This window comes from Rhyacophila brunnea, unplaced genomic scaffold (assembly GCF_057557595.1).
Source record: "Rhyacophila brunnea isolate RB1 unplaced genomic scaffold, BYU_Rbru_1.0 scaffold_6, whole genome shotgun sequence".
NCBI classification, from domain to species: Eukaryota; Metazoa; Arthropoda; class Insecta; order Trichoptera; family Rhyacophilidae; genus Rhyacophila; species Rhyacophila brunnea.
The window spans coordinates 39,262,803-39,278,612 of record NW_028233276.1 but is presented as its reverse complement, the minus strand read 5'-3'; the positions used below and the strand labels follow the sequence as shown (position 1 = coordinate 39,278,612).

General features: G+C 33.4%; 1 protein-coding gene across 2 annotated transcripts in view; it reads left to right on the top strand.

Moving 5' to 3' along the window:
* LOC147065672 (uncharacterized) overlaps window positions 1–15,442 on the top strand; it is a 36,940-nt gene extending 21,498 nt beyond the window's left edge. For both annotated transcript variants that reach the window (XM_085957119.1, XM_085957120.1), the window contains exons 4-7: window positions 1,303–1,495; window positions 10,590–10,723; window positions 13,562–13,844; window positions 14,967–15,442. In XM_085957119.1, the coding sequence (XP_085813245.1) occupies window positions 1,303–1,495; window positions 10,590–10,723; window positions 13,562–13,844; window positions 14,967–15,034 (678 nt within the window). In that variant the 3' untranslated portion in view covers window positions 15,035–15,442. The remainder of the gene's footprint in view (window positions 1–1,302; window positions 1,496–10,589; window positions 10,724–13,561; window positions 13,845–14,966) is intronic.
* The last annotated feature ends 368 nt before the right edge of the window (window positions 15,443–15,810 follow it).

Below are 15,810 nucleotides of genomic sequence, written 5' to 3'. Positions count from 1 at the left end.
TATATGAATCATAACACAATAACATAATACAGCACAATGTGTTATTTATCTCACATACTTATATACAATTTAAACTGCCATCTTTTCAACTATTAATGATTAAAAATAAAATAAATTTAAATTAATGTCAGTTAGTAGAAGCAGCGATGATTTTCTTTAACGCATATAATGCAAACAATTAGTCAGAAAACCTAATAAGAGGCTTTTAAATAGTTTCAATCAGTCATAAAATTATCAAATCTATAAAAAATTGTTTGTCACAAATTGTGTGTAAAATATCCATTACCGACGTGAATAAATTTAATACTTGCAATCAAATCATTGTATTTATACAAAATAAAAATAATAAATTCTTTGAATTCATGAATTCCTTTAGTAAATAAAATTTGGATTACATTTTTTATCGTACGAGGCTTCAAAATCAGTCGGTACGTCACTGTTCTACGTCACTTAATGCACCACTGAGTAGAAATCAGAATTAAAATGTTATTAAATTATGATAACTTTTTAATGATAAAACAGGCTGTTTATAAAAGGCTTTTTATCGAAATATGTACATATTATTTCTATAAATTAAATCTTAATAATTGACCAATATTTTAAATAATGTATGCATATAATGGTCACGGTATTTTCCTTGGTCCAGCGGCAGATCGCGCGCCTCATTAACCGGTTAAGTGCCCAAAGCGTCTTTGGACGCCCTAATTACACCAATTCTTATGTTAATTACTATCAATTAACTAATTGCGGCATAGAAAAGATTAAATATTCAAACCTGCAACACCCGTAGATATTTAAAAAAAAAATCATCCGAATCTATACAGAGCGCCGTTGATTTTGTAATCGCTATCCCAATGCATATCTTCGCGAAATAGATTGTTTGTGACGAGGTCGTAACAGTTTATCTTAAAGAATCATAAATCGCATGATCTAGTTTTTGAACATATTATACTCTGACGTTAATGAAGTTATTGGGCAGGTTTAATAAACACAGAGATTCTAATCAAGAAATAGTATTATAATAAATCATTTCTGTATATTGTATAGTGTAACTACATTGTCGTGCAAATTTTAAATATTATGATAGAAATAAAATTAACCATGCCTTACTATACTTCATTGTTTAAGGTCAAACTCTTTTTAATTCTATTACCCAATTTTAGGTTAGAGCTTATGCGATGCCCCTAACACGCCTCGCGTAGCCCCAGAATTCCGCGGAGCCCAATTGGCAATCACTTGCCTAGGTCAATATATTGAGTAAAATATTTTAATGCTAATTAAATGGATGTGATCTTTTTTCAGCCAAGTGTGCTGACATTTCCGCTGAACGGAGTTGAATTTGTAATCAGTAATAAAACCGACTGCGGGAAAACCAAATGCAGAATCACTCTTGAAAATTTAACCCCGTTGGCCTCGGGTGCTTACACTTGTGAAGTTTCCACGGAGGGACCGGCCTTTAGAAATGTTCTTAAGACAAGTAATATGACCGTCGCCGGTAAGTGATACAAAGTTTATTTACCACTTTGAATAATTCCAAATGGTGGAGCAATAATAATATTCAACTCTAGCGTTAAATTTACGTTGCACTACAATATTAATTTACGTAAAAGCTTTCTCTATAAATACATAATATGCATAAAGTTACCTCGTAGAGCTTTATATATCTAAATTTTTAACATACCTGAAAAAGAGTAAAATGATGTGAACGCGCGTGTTTGAACATGTACCTAACCGATTTTTTTTAAACGGTACATGTTCAAATACGCGCGTTAACATCATTTTATTCCTTACTTCAATTATAGGTTGTCAATTTATGGCTACGGCCGTATGTTGTAGCTTAACCATTGGGGAATGCCAAAAAAATGGCGTATTTCAAAAAAACACTACCTTATTCTTAGGTCAATAATTTTTATAAAGCAATCGTTATGCGTAAGATGTTTATCACACTTAAATGGTCAAAAACATAGCTTATAATTAATATCTTTAGAATTATCTTTAAATGTGTTAATCTTGCCCATTTTTTGAATAATAAAATGCTCAATTCTTGTCAAATTTGAGATCACAGAGATTATCAATATAATTTTTTATCGTAAATAATTCACTATAATAATGTCGATATAAATTATACTGATGGTTTTATAAATGCGTTTAAAAATTAATAAATGTAAAAAATCTTAACACCACTGCACATTTATGTACTGAAATATGACTATATTCTAAAACATTAGAGCGAGAGGTTTAAAAGAATACTATTTTATGTAATAAAAATACTTCATGCAGTCATCAAATGTTTAAAATAAATATAAAGGATAATAAGACTTGTCATGGAAAAAGGATTTAATGGGGGTTAAGGAAGGATGGGATCAGGAACGGGATAGGGGATGTAGGGATAGGTTAGGGATATAGGAATAAGCATGAGACTCGGGGAAATGGGATGCAGGGTCGTGGGTGGTTTGACTTATTGCCTCTAAGACCTCAGTTACCTGTCCGGTCACTACACTCATTCGTTGGATGTTCCTAGATTAATAAAAAGGCATAATAAATGGGATAAATATAAATATCTCGGTTTGAGCGCCACTCTATGTTGATGCATAGAGACAATTGTGATAAGGAAAATTAAATGAAAAGCAAGTAGAGAAATTTCAACAATTGTATATTAATAAATAAGATAACTTGCGGGCTACAGTGTATAAAAGTGTATAATTACTTAAGTGATTCACGAGCACCTAATGCGATACAATATTTAAATAAATTAGAACAAAAACCCAAAAGCTAATTCGAAACAAAGACTAGTTCCGGTGGACCGTAACATAAAATAACAATAAATACCGATCACACAAAAGGCTCTCCAGCCTTTTCGCTGCCCTCGATTCCTTCCAGGACGGAATCGAGGAGTGCGTCTTCAAACGTGTGGGGACCGTTGAGTTACTCCGATCTCCTGGCGTGGGGGGGACGTCCTTCAGATGATCATCGTCCACGTCTCCAAAACGTCAGGAAATCGAAAGCCCTGTGCCCAGGGCCCGAGGCTCGGAACTGGCCAAGACGTCTGCTTCCTTCGAACGATCAGGACTGAGAGAACGACTCTCGCTTCGCCTACGTGTCAAAAGCCCGCTAGCTCCGATAGCGCCGGAAATAGTGTCACGAACTCCGTACAAACTATCCCGTGCGCAGGCGCGATCCGGTCGTACTTATGCGTAGTGTTGCCCTCGTAAAGACTTCCTTGACTTAGTGTGTTATGTTATAAAATAACATGACATTACCTCCAACCTCGGTAAGAGAAGGACAAGCCATAGCGAGGACTTCGACTGTCAACTTCTCGGGGGGGGTCTTCTGATAGCATCAATCCTCCCAGGGGTTGGGCATCATGGACGGCATGCTTAGAGATAGCGCGGCTACAGGCGAAGCGAAGGAGACATATAGATGAAATTTCCACTCTGTTATTTGGTGACAGAGGGAGAGGCTTATGAAGAATCCAAAAAACGAAGAAGATTATTTGCTGAAGAGTGAAGAGCTGGGAGAGGTCTCGTAGATTTACCCTACCTAACCGGTCCACCAATAATTTATAAATTTTGAAAAAGATCTAATAAATATAAAAACACCTAAGCTCGTGTATATAGAAATAAATAAATAAAATATAATAATTTATCACAGATAATTCACATCATAACAAATAGTGGGGATTCAACCCAGCAGTGTAAAACTGCAATATTTAGAATGTATTAAAATTGATTTAGATAAAGCTTCCAAAAAGATATGAAGAGTTGTATAATAATTATTAGTTTGAAAAGATTTGATATCAGTATAAAAAATTGAAATAATAGCCAAAAAATTTACATAAATGCACCTCAGATAATAATAATATATGAAATGGTATAATAAATTAATATATTGTATATAAATGAATTAATATTTTGGTTCAAGAAATTTAATTCAATTCATTAAATTGATAAAATTGCAGAGATAGTATAATATAATAAAGTAATTAATAGAAATTAAAATTGCTTCCATAATTTGAGTAAGTATATAAGCATTGAGTAATTAAGTTGAAAATAATAATAGATCAGTGAATGATTTAATAAATTGATTTCAACTGATATTAAGTTATTGAAAAAAAGATGAACCTTTAATAGTTGGCAAAAGTTATAAAGTGCACAAAGCAAAAAATATATAAATCCTCAATCGTATATGCCGTAGTTTTTGGCAAGTATACATAATAAAAAATAATAAATACAATAAATTCACCAACTTGGTTCGAACAAATAACATACTAATTAATAAACAATGAGTGCCAGTTTGCTTTTGCGTGAGGGCGTATCTGTCGGAAAGTAATAAATACTGTGCGTCAAGCACCGTCCGAATATTTAGAAAGAGCATTACTAAAATATACTACTTTCAGATGTCTAATCTGAATAAAAATAACAGTGTGGCTAACAACCAACAGCTGTGATGTGGATTCTCTGTTAAGCCTGAAAGAACAAATGACGTGTGATGGACCTCCAAGCCATGGTCCGGATCCCAAGCAGCGCTCCCACAAATAAAATAACGCGAACAAGGAGGAAACTAAGCTAGAAAAGAATTCCTAGTACAAAATATATCATTAAAATTAATCATCGATTTTAGTATACTACGTTAAAGTCTACAATGGTGTAGCAAGATATCGTCCGTTCCAGAATATACGGCTCTGCTTCAAACTACTCTAAAACCTCGCGATAGCAAAACTAGCCATATCCCTTTCATACACACTTAAAGCTAACTACTTAAAATACTCCGCCGCAGATTCTGGACCAACTCAATCCCGCCAAACCCGAGACGCCATCTCGAGACAACTCCCTCTTTGCTGTTAGAGCTCCATCAAGAAGAGAACTGATCCGGATGAGCTAGAAAACGAAGTTAAGGAAGCACCACACGAAAACCAGGCAACGACGAGGAAACCATGAACACATCGGAAGCTAAATGTAATTAAAGAACAACATGGTTCGCAACTGGTCCGACATTCAAGTTGGGGCTGCAAAAAATAAAAAATGAAAGGCTAAAGAGATCGTATTATAACGTCCACTTTCTTCCCTCAAGGAATTTTGATAAGTAGGTTGATTTCCTTCATACAGTCCAGGCCGCTGCACAACATCATCAGTGTTGACAGACGATCGCTTCTATTATTCGCATCACGCCTGCCAACTCACCACCATAAACATCAGAGTGCGGTGGAATCCACACAATCAGCGGCAGATTCCAACGCCAAAAAGAGAGGGGACTAACGGGACCGTCTTCAGCACCGATAGTTCAACCCAAATACCAAGAGGGTTGACTGCTAGGAAAAAAAATCAGACGCGTCCGAGGAACATCTTCGGCACCCCGGAACACTAAAACACACCGGACAGTAGTGAGACACCTTCAGTTCCCACGACTTCCAAGGAGCTAGCAGCCAACAAATAATAATAAAATCTCCCCGCAACCTGTACCGACAAAGATACATTGAACAGAACAAGTATAACCAATCACTACAATCAATAAAAAAAATATATTATAAAAATAGCAAACAAAACCGTCACGCAAAAACAAGTACAAAGGCAACTGGTATAAATAAAGATCACACGATCACCAGCGCGATGTACTTAATTAGACAATTGTAGGTAATTTTAAATATAGATATTATATCACTAGGTAACTAAACTGACAGGCCCTTCCAAACGCTAAGACAGCGGTTGCGTCTTCCGGGAACACCATAACTCTCATCCTGGCACTATGGTGGATTTTAGAACTATGCTTGTTTACCAAAAGTAGGTCCAGATGCTGAATGTGTGGTATGAATTGAGTAGGCCTCCTTCCCGAAAGGTCTGCAACCACCACCTTTGCGATGGACGTTCACCGGAACAAGGGTGTATTGCCATGTGCAGGAAAGAAGTCAGTAACTGAAATAGTTTACCATAGGTGAGTAAAAATTCACAAAGAAATTGAAATAAAGAAATATAGAATTTTATAATAGAAAATATTACTCAATGACATAATATATGTATAAAATTTGCGATAATTAATTCGATAAAAAGAAAATCAATCCAAAAAAGAAGCTTGTAAAAGAGCAAAAATAATAATTATAATTTATAAATATCTGAGGTGTGTAATAGACAAAAGACCAAACAGTACAAAATTCCTTCACAAAAAAAATTGAATATTAATAAATAGGCATTATTAAAATGCGGCCCTGACAAAATTCCAAAATAATTTGTTGAGTGTGACTAGCACGGAAACACACCTTTCCATAATAACAAAAGAAAAAATCTCTGACATTGTGTGTCATACTGAATGAAGGTTTGACAACTCCTAAAAGTTTCAAACATAGTTGATAATAAATAAAATATCAGCATTTTTAAAAAATATTTGCCCAGTAAAATAAGCACGCTGAACAAGCAAAAAAAATAATCAATTATTAAATTCAAGTTAAATTGAAAGAAAAAATAATTTAGTTAGTTCCAATGTAAATGTAATTAAATATCAATTCAAGATTGTATTTGAAAGAAAAACATTTTAATACTCAAAGAAAAATTTTTTTTTTCCAAATATCAATGAAAGAGAATATTCAAAATTAAAATGTACTCTAAATGCATATATGGAAGTTTTAAATAATAATTATTTATTTATATAAAAAAATTGCAAAATCAAAAAGAATGTAATTAATAATTTTAGTGAAAGTAAATTGAATGTTTATGAATAATAAATAGCTGAATGCTAGGATTTGAAAAGAGAAAAAAAAGAATTTAAAAATATTAATTAATGTTAGCTTATATGCTTTTTTAAAAAATTAGGAGAGGACGGAAAGTTGCATATAGTTGAGTGAAAGCATGTAGAATGAAATCAAAAAGCTTTAAAAAAAATATGTCTTTAAATTAGAAAGGATTGACAGGAGAGAAAAAATTAAATTGATTCAAAAAAATATGTAGACGGAAGTTTTATATAGGAATTAAGAAGGAAAATTTTATTAAAAATATTCACCTGTAAAAATAATTATTTATGTATAATAAATAATCATTCTTACGAAAGAACAGAATCTTGAAATTAAATATTTCAAATAAATTCTATGAAGGTGTCATCTAGCGACCGCAAATGTAAGCGCGCTTGACGTTTAACGTAAACAGAAATCAATTTGAAATATGAATATTGAATAGGAATTAAAAATGACTAAATTTATTTCAATGAACGAAAGATTACTTCAATTTTATCAATAATGAACGCGAGATGAATAATTTCAATTGTCTACATTATAAAAAGAACAGATTTGAAAAACTAATATCGAACTGTCAAACTAGTAAGAAAAACAATGTAGAAACATATTATCCGAAATAAATGTATTCTACCGTCGCAAATAATTAATTGTAATAGCAAAATAAAATGAATAGAAAGTTAATAATTAAGAAGAAATGAATTCAGAATAATTTAGTGTCAAATTTTAACAAGAATGAAAATATATCACTCAAATAATCGATGACAGCGCGACTGTCTACTAAATGGTGGAATAACCCGATAATGATTTTATTCGAGATATAGAAATTATTAATTATTCACAATATAGAAATGGAACGAAAGGACCTTTTGTAAACTCCATTCCATAATAAGGTTCATCCAGCTGTCCAATTGATTTGGTGTTACATCCACATAGTATGTTTCAATCCAATGGTTCTATCAAATTTGAGGTTAATAATTCTTGTCATCCAGTAGGTATATAAATGTTCATGTCGATATCGTCCTAGTTTAACATCCTTCCTTCTCCTTTGGAACTTTATTAAATCACTTATAGCACCATACTAAACATTAAACAAACTTTTTGCTGAAACAATCAATGGTTAACACAAATTCCGATGCCCAACTATTGACATTTCCATACCAATAATGTGGGTATCACATAAATTATAGAAGAAGTATGTATTGATGATAAATGTGCAAATTGTATTTCAAAATTAGGTGTAAACCATATATAACACTCTTAATATTAATTTGCGAAGGAATAATTGTAACTTACAACACAAAATTAAATAAATTCCACAAGGTCAATAATGAAATTGGCGTGACGTATTGATCTATCATTTAGATCCGTCCTTCTTCGCGTACAGCATCGACTAGTCTCACGTCTGTTGCAAGTACCGCGTAAGTCAATAAAAGACTATCTAAATATATGAAAAATATAACACACATAGTTACGACCACCGAACCAGAATAATTTAAGAAAAATATTACGCAAATAATACGTTTTAATTTGTCATTAATTAATTTATAAGTTTAATAAGTACTATGGATTAAAAAAAAATATCAAAATGCGTCTAAAATCACGGCCGATGCGGATTCGCTTGCAACTCCACGACGGTAAACCAAAAAATTTAAAAGTGAGCCGGCAAAAATCGGTATAATTAGAACTAATGACTCTGAAAACAAAATACCGTTACGGTAACAATTATTGTATGAAATCGTGACTAGCAAAATTTAAAGTTTTATAATCGGAACAAGTAAAATTTAGAACATTAGGACAAAATAACGAACGAGTTCATAATCCGAAACAAATAACTGCGAGTCTTTAAGAGGTAAGTCATCGTGTTTTGGAAAAGAAATATTCAAAAAGAAACACGATGCTTGTTGGGTGCCAATGTCATGGAAAAAGGATTTAATGGGGGTTAAGGAAGGATGGGATCAGGAACGGGATAGGGGATGTAGGGATAGGTTAGGGATATAGGAATAAGCATGAGACTCGGGGAAATGGGATGCAGGGTCGTGGGTGGTTTGACTTATTGCCTCTAAGACCTCAGTTACCTGTCCGGTCACTACACTCATTCGTTGGATGTTCCTAGATTAATAAAAAGGCATAATAAATGGGATAAATATAAATATCTCGGTTTGAGCGCCACTCTATGTTGATGCATAGAGACAATTGTGATAAGGAAAATTAAATGAAAAGCAAGTAGAGAAATTTCAACAATTGTATATTAATAAATAAGATAACTTGCGGGCTACAGTGTATAAAAGTGTATAATTACTTAAGTGATTCACGAGCACCTAATGCGATACAATATTTAAATAAATTAGAACAAAAACCCAAAAGCTAATTCGAAACAAAGACTAGTTCCGGTGGACCGTAACATAAAATAACAATAAATACCGATCACACAAAAGGCTCTCCAGCCTTTTCGCTGCCCTCGATTCCTTCCAGGACGGAATCGAGGAGTGCGTCTTCAAACGTGTGGGGACCGTTGAGTTACTCCGATCTCCTGGCGTGGGGGGGACGTCCTTCAGATGATCATCGTCCACGTCTCCAAAACGTCAGGAAATCGAAAGCCCTGTGCCCAGGGCCCGAGGCTCGGAACTGGCCAAGACGTCTGCTTCCTTCGAACGATCAGGACTGAGAGAACGACTCTCGCTTCGCCTACGTGTCAAAAGCCCGCTAGCTCCGATAGCGCCGGAAATAGTGTCACGAACTCCGTACAAACTATCCCGTGCGCAGGCGCGATCCGGTCGTACTTATGCGTAGTGTTGCCCTCGTAAAGACTTCCTTGACTTAGTGTGTTATGTTATAAAATAACATGACAGACTTCAAAATTATAAAAATAGATTACAACGTTTCGGGTAACGATCTACAATGTTTAAGGTATGTCCAGGATCATGCTTTGAAAATAGAACAAAAGCTCCATTTTGACCTACGCTGAGCATGTCTCCCCAAAAAATTACAATTACATATTTTTTTAAATAACCACGCCCTTGCTTTTTTGTGTAAGGTGGTTCAAATGAAAATTTAAACTGGAACAAAATTGGGACGATCGGAAAAATTTTGCATAGCTCTTACACCACAAAAACTATGCAGTATGTAAAGAATTTCTCTTTGATGCGTTGTTAATTGCATTTTAATTTTGGATTTTCTTTATTGATTACCTCCAAAAGTTTGTCATAATATTATTTGTATATCGGTAGGTGTGATTAATATTATGTATGTGATTTAACATTTTCACTGTCGGCCAATTTTTGTAGGTGGCTAGCTATTTTTGGAATAAAATAAATCCCTTAAAAAATATTAAATAGGAACAGAATGATAAATATTTGTGAAAACTTACGAAACTAAAATGTTTCTCGGGTTTATCGTGAATTCACACTAAAATGATAAATTAATATTATTTATAAAATATACACAAACAGTTTATTTAGAACTTATGACGTTTACCAGAACGCAAAAGTTAAGTCATCCATGGTCTGACGCGATATACATGCTTTGACGATTTAAATAATATTGGAAAAGCTCTCATATTAACAAGAATGTACGGCATCTCAGAGAGACGATATAAACTAATGTATTAACTATAAAAAACCTTAATGTGGTTAACTTTCTATCTTATTGAAAACTTTAATTATATAAAACACAACACATAACTATTAATGCAGCAGTTTATTAATAACAGCGACTATTTTTGTCCGCTTAAATTATATTATAAGAGTTAAATGAACAAATCTAGCTTTGATTGTTATCAAAATATCTTGAGTGATTAAAACATTTGTTTTGTTTTATTAACCACAAATAACTTAATACATCGTAGGTCTCTAATAAAGATGAATATTTTCAGATTTACCCCCTGAGCTCCCAAAGATTGAAGGGTTAAGGGACTCTTACACAATTGGAGAAATATTGGATGTTACTTGTACCCCTCCACTGTCATCAATACCACCATATATTTTAATGTATTTAAATAACGGAGAGGTAAATGCATGAATCTTAATAATTAAGTTATTTTATTTTGCTATTTCTTCTTTCTTTCACCATGTCACGCTCTAGCATGTGCGCTCGTACGTTAAATGACATGTGTTTTATGAATAACAATAAAATCACATCGATAAATTTGACATGCTGTGTCGAGATGAGTCTCTATGTATGACCGGACTTAAAATCATCTCATTATAGTGCCTGTACAGGTGCGTGGATTTACTTGTATTTTAAACTATCGCGATAATAATTGTTTACACGTAAAAGTGCTGACTGACTTGCCAATCTCATTCTTCAAGAGTAAGCGAGACACGACCTTGTTATTTAAAAGTAGGTAGTGTAAAACTTGCCAGGTAGTGAAACGAGTCTCTGCGCGGTGTAGTTCGGTTTTTTACCACCAGGTTTGCTACGATCGTTCTACTGCGCAGGTGCAGATATCGAATAAACCAACTGTCGCGTGAAAATTCAGAAGCTTCCGATTTTTTTTGATTCATGCATGCAATCTTGCAACTTGCATGATAATACATGTTTACACGTGCATTTTCTTGTTATGACCGCGATAATATATACTGTCAGCAGTAAATCCATATGCGTGTAAATGGGGTATTAGATTCAATTTATTTTCTTATGACTGTTTCAAAATAATTCAATTAGGTTGTGCCAAAAGTATTTTATTCAAATATTTTTTTTACTTGCACGTTTCACAAATTTTTACTACATAGATTATTATATTATTTATATTTGTTTAATATGTAAGTTAATACTTACTGTCACCAGAAGAAAAAGAAAGTCCCTGGTGCCCGACAGTTTCAAATTCCAGATCAGCGATTTAATCAAAAACACTATTGCCCCTGACGAATGTTTAGAACCGCTGACTTACACGAAAATATTACAAATAACATTTCGTAAACGGTCATTCAGAAAAGATACATCTTATTACCTGGCCCGCCCCGAAATGTTTTTCCCGTTAGTGACCTGCCCCTTTCTCTTCCCCACCGTAGAATAGACCCGCCAAAATTTAAAGATGCTTTTGAAAAAAAGTCAGTTTGGACCTACCTACCAAAGCAACAACATGAAATAAGTTTCACGCCGGAGGGGCGCGAGGCGTGCCCCCGCGCAATTAATGGCGCTCCCGGCCCATTTTTAAATCAATCGTTAATAATTCGTAATCGTTGTAATACCAATCGGTGACTCGCGCAAAAATCCAACGAAAGTTAATCGATTCCCTAGTGAGAGAAAAAATGAATCAGTGCTTAGTGCGCGGGATAATAATGATAAACCGACCCCTAATATAAAGACAGTGTGGTGACTAATTTAAGACCTCTTTAGATGTAAAAATGATGTAATATTATCAATGTTTGCTTATGCCCTAGAGTAAATAAATGCAATCCGAAGTGATGCCGGATCCCCACATCTACCCAGAAGACCTGTGAGTTCATTCTTTCCCCCCGGTATCATTACTTAAATATATACCAGCTGGATAAATCTCATGACTTAGGTGGGGTGACACCTTTCTTTGAGTTCAAAGTTCTTCGACCTTTAGAAAGTAAATACTCTTAACTAAACCGAGTTATCTTATCGCATCTCCAAGGCCATTTCTTTCTCGCCTTTGAGTCAACAGATTGATGTTATATTTCATGCCACCGCCAGCTTTTTATATATTTTTGAAACAAAGGAAACAACACAGTTTGTTTTTTTCTCATACATACCTACTGTGAAAACGCTTTGAGATTTTATTATACAAATAAGCTTTGTTTTACCGCTCATTTTTAACAACTCAAAATGTTGAGTTTAAATAAAACTCTTTTGTGTACCTTTCAGGATTTTTTAAAAGCCTGAAAATTTTACTAAAACAATGTTTAGCCAATATAAAATTATGGCAACCATAATGTGTATTTTACGGTGTTTCGGAAAGATTTTAAAATATTTAAGCTTTTTTTTAACCTTATTTAAAAACGCAATGTGATAGAGGTTATGAAACAGCAATGGGCTAGATGTATCACTTGGCGAGTGGACAAACAATCGACAATTGCTGTTATACAGTGGTACCCAAATAGTACTAATCGACGTCATAAAACCCTCTGGATAGACGAACTCATAAAACTAGTTAGATGAAAGTGGCAGCGAATGGCTAGAACCGAGAAGAGTAAATGGAATTAGGGGATGCCTTTCATCAAACAGTGGTTCGACCCCTTCAGATGATAATAATAATAATAATAGGAAATATTTTGAAATAGTCAAGCTTTTTTAAAGATTTTCTTTATAGTACCTATATATTTTCATTATGGTATACTTATGATACGAACGCTATGTGATAGAGGTTATGAAATAACAATGGGCTAGACATATCACTTGCCGAATAGACAACCACTAGATAAATGCTGCTATTATACCCAAATAGTACTAAATGACGCACTAAAACCCTCTGGATAGACGAACTCATAAAGCTCGCTAGATGTAATTAGCTACGAAAAACTAGAAACCGAGAAGAGTGGAGGGAGTTAGGGGAGATTTTTCATCAACAGTGGATCGACCTCTTCAGATGATGATGATGATGATGATGATGATGATGATGATGATGATGATGATGATGATGATGATGATGATGATGATGATGATGATGATGATGACGAAAAAAATAAGCTAATAAGAATTTATTGTCGTGATTGTCCATCACGGATGAATTAAGATTATTCTTAAATTATTTTGTTATCGTATAGCTTCGGTGCCGTCGAACTTGAGGTGTACTATTTGAATAAAATTGCTCTCTGATATTCTAATATATTTAATTTAATTATATAAATATGCGATTAATGAAGTAAAATTTTAACACAGGTTGATGAAAATCTTATAACTCGAAAAACAGACATGTTGGACGATAAGCTTTACCACACATCCGCACGTTTTGTCGTCACGCTCACTCTGGAACACTTCCAGTCACCATCTGCCAGCGCAGCAGGAGGAAATAATGCTGGGAATGGTGCAACACTTCACTTGAAGTGCTCTGCTGGTGTAGTCTCCATACCAGAGACAGTTGTGACTTCGGAGGCAGTGGCAACTCTGGTTGCTCCACAACTTCTGCTAAGGAATCAAAAACTGGTTTTGCCAAATTCCGCCGGTAAAGATTATTTTATTATACTGCCTTATTTATATTTTATAGAGCATGCACTTTTTACTTGAATATTATGTTGTAAAATACCTATTGAATAGAATAATGACGTGGTGAATTAAATCATGACGTATTTTTTCTTTGAAGTAGAAAATAGAAATTTGCAAAGTATGTTCATTTCAAGACATTTGAATATAATAAATAGGACATTTATTTTTATTAAAACTCTATATTATTAAAAGCAAAATGATGTCCCATTTCAATTTAAGACAGCTTCATCTCTATCAGTAATTATTGGTTTAAGGAGGTACTCAATATTTTTGCCGGAGTATGTTATAATAATATATTATATTATATGTTAAATTCTTAAGTTATTTTGATTTTTCTTTGACAAAATCTTACATAACACAACGTATTATTATCTTTAATAGATAATAGTACCTACTCACTATTAATGATAATCCCTCCAAACTAAAACCCGCCCCGCACCACACTAGGTCTTAATCGAGCGTATCACGGGACCCCACAGTGGTGATGTGAAGCATCTATTTCAATTTTGCCTAGGAATGCCCTGGGAGAAAATACCCAAGACTGAGGTTGCTACGCTCAAGGTGAGGTCAAGGTTTAAAGAATTTACTCTAATGCAAGGTGCCAGGAAGTGAAAACCACATGGAAATTACGAAAAATAAAATAAATTTAAGGTATATGAAAATGAAACTTATCATACGGACAGCAAAGATTATGTGAAGAGATCTTCACGCCCGCAGTAAGACGCCGCAAATTTTTAAATGTAAGATAATTGGCCTTAGTAGCAACCAAGTCAGACGGCTCGATGGGCCCAACAGCTAGTTGGACCAACCTGAGCATCTTCTCCCGTTCGGAACACGCACTCAGACATTCTAATAGGATGTGGTTGGCATCCTGTATTTCCCCTCCGCATGGACATGTCGGACGGCCTGCAAGTCCAAGCTCAAAGAGCTTGCCAGCGAACCCACAGTGACCAGTCACAAATTGACTGGTGTGATGGTCAGGAGTCAAATATTTGGTATCTCCAATCGCCATTTGATGCCTGGAACTAACTATTTGAATATTAAAATTTTAATTAATTATTATGTTTATTTTTGTTTTCAGATAAAAGAATTACATCACTCTTGTGCATAGTGCTGGCAGCTTATATCGTATTAAATGAATACTACTGATAACTTCACTTTCAGTCGGCTTAGATATTAAAAAAATAAAAGTAGTTTTAATTTTTTTACATTCCATTGTATCTAAAGTAAAACCAAATATGATTATGTATTGTGTAATTGTATTATTAGTGTAAAAAAAATTAATTGCATCACATTTAAGTTGGCAGTATTATATTTAATAAAGAAAAAAATGCACATGAATTTAAAATATTCACAATCTAATATTATAAAATGTATACTACACACATAAATAAGATAAATTACAACACATATTAATTATATAATGTAATTATATAAGCCAAAGAAGTCACCACAATGCCAAAACGTTAGATTTATCAACAAAAGCCTAGTCATAATAATATATACATACCTATTATATTAAAGCACATTTTTTAAATTTGAAATACATCACTTTTTGTGGGTTAGTAAAAGCATTATTATAATGATGATTGTATTACATTATAAAATGCTGACAGATCAATTTAAAAAAAATTATGTGTCAAATAAATATTTACAATGAATATATTATATTATTTATAAAAAAATATATAAGAATTAAAAGAAATTTTTAAAATAAATACACATGTAAATATTTAAAAAGCTCTTTTACTATTTGTGTTTATAGTTATTATTATATATAAATTTTCCTTTTTATTAATATTGTAAGTAAATTTATCAATAAAAATTACCATTTTATACTTACATACATGACGTGTTTCCACACATTCAGTCAAGCTATTTATGGCAAAAAAAAAATAATCTAAAAAGAAAAAAGCCTAATAGAA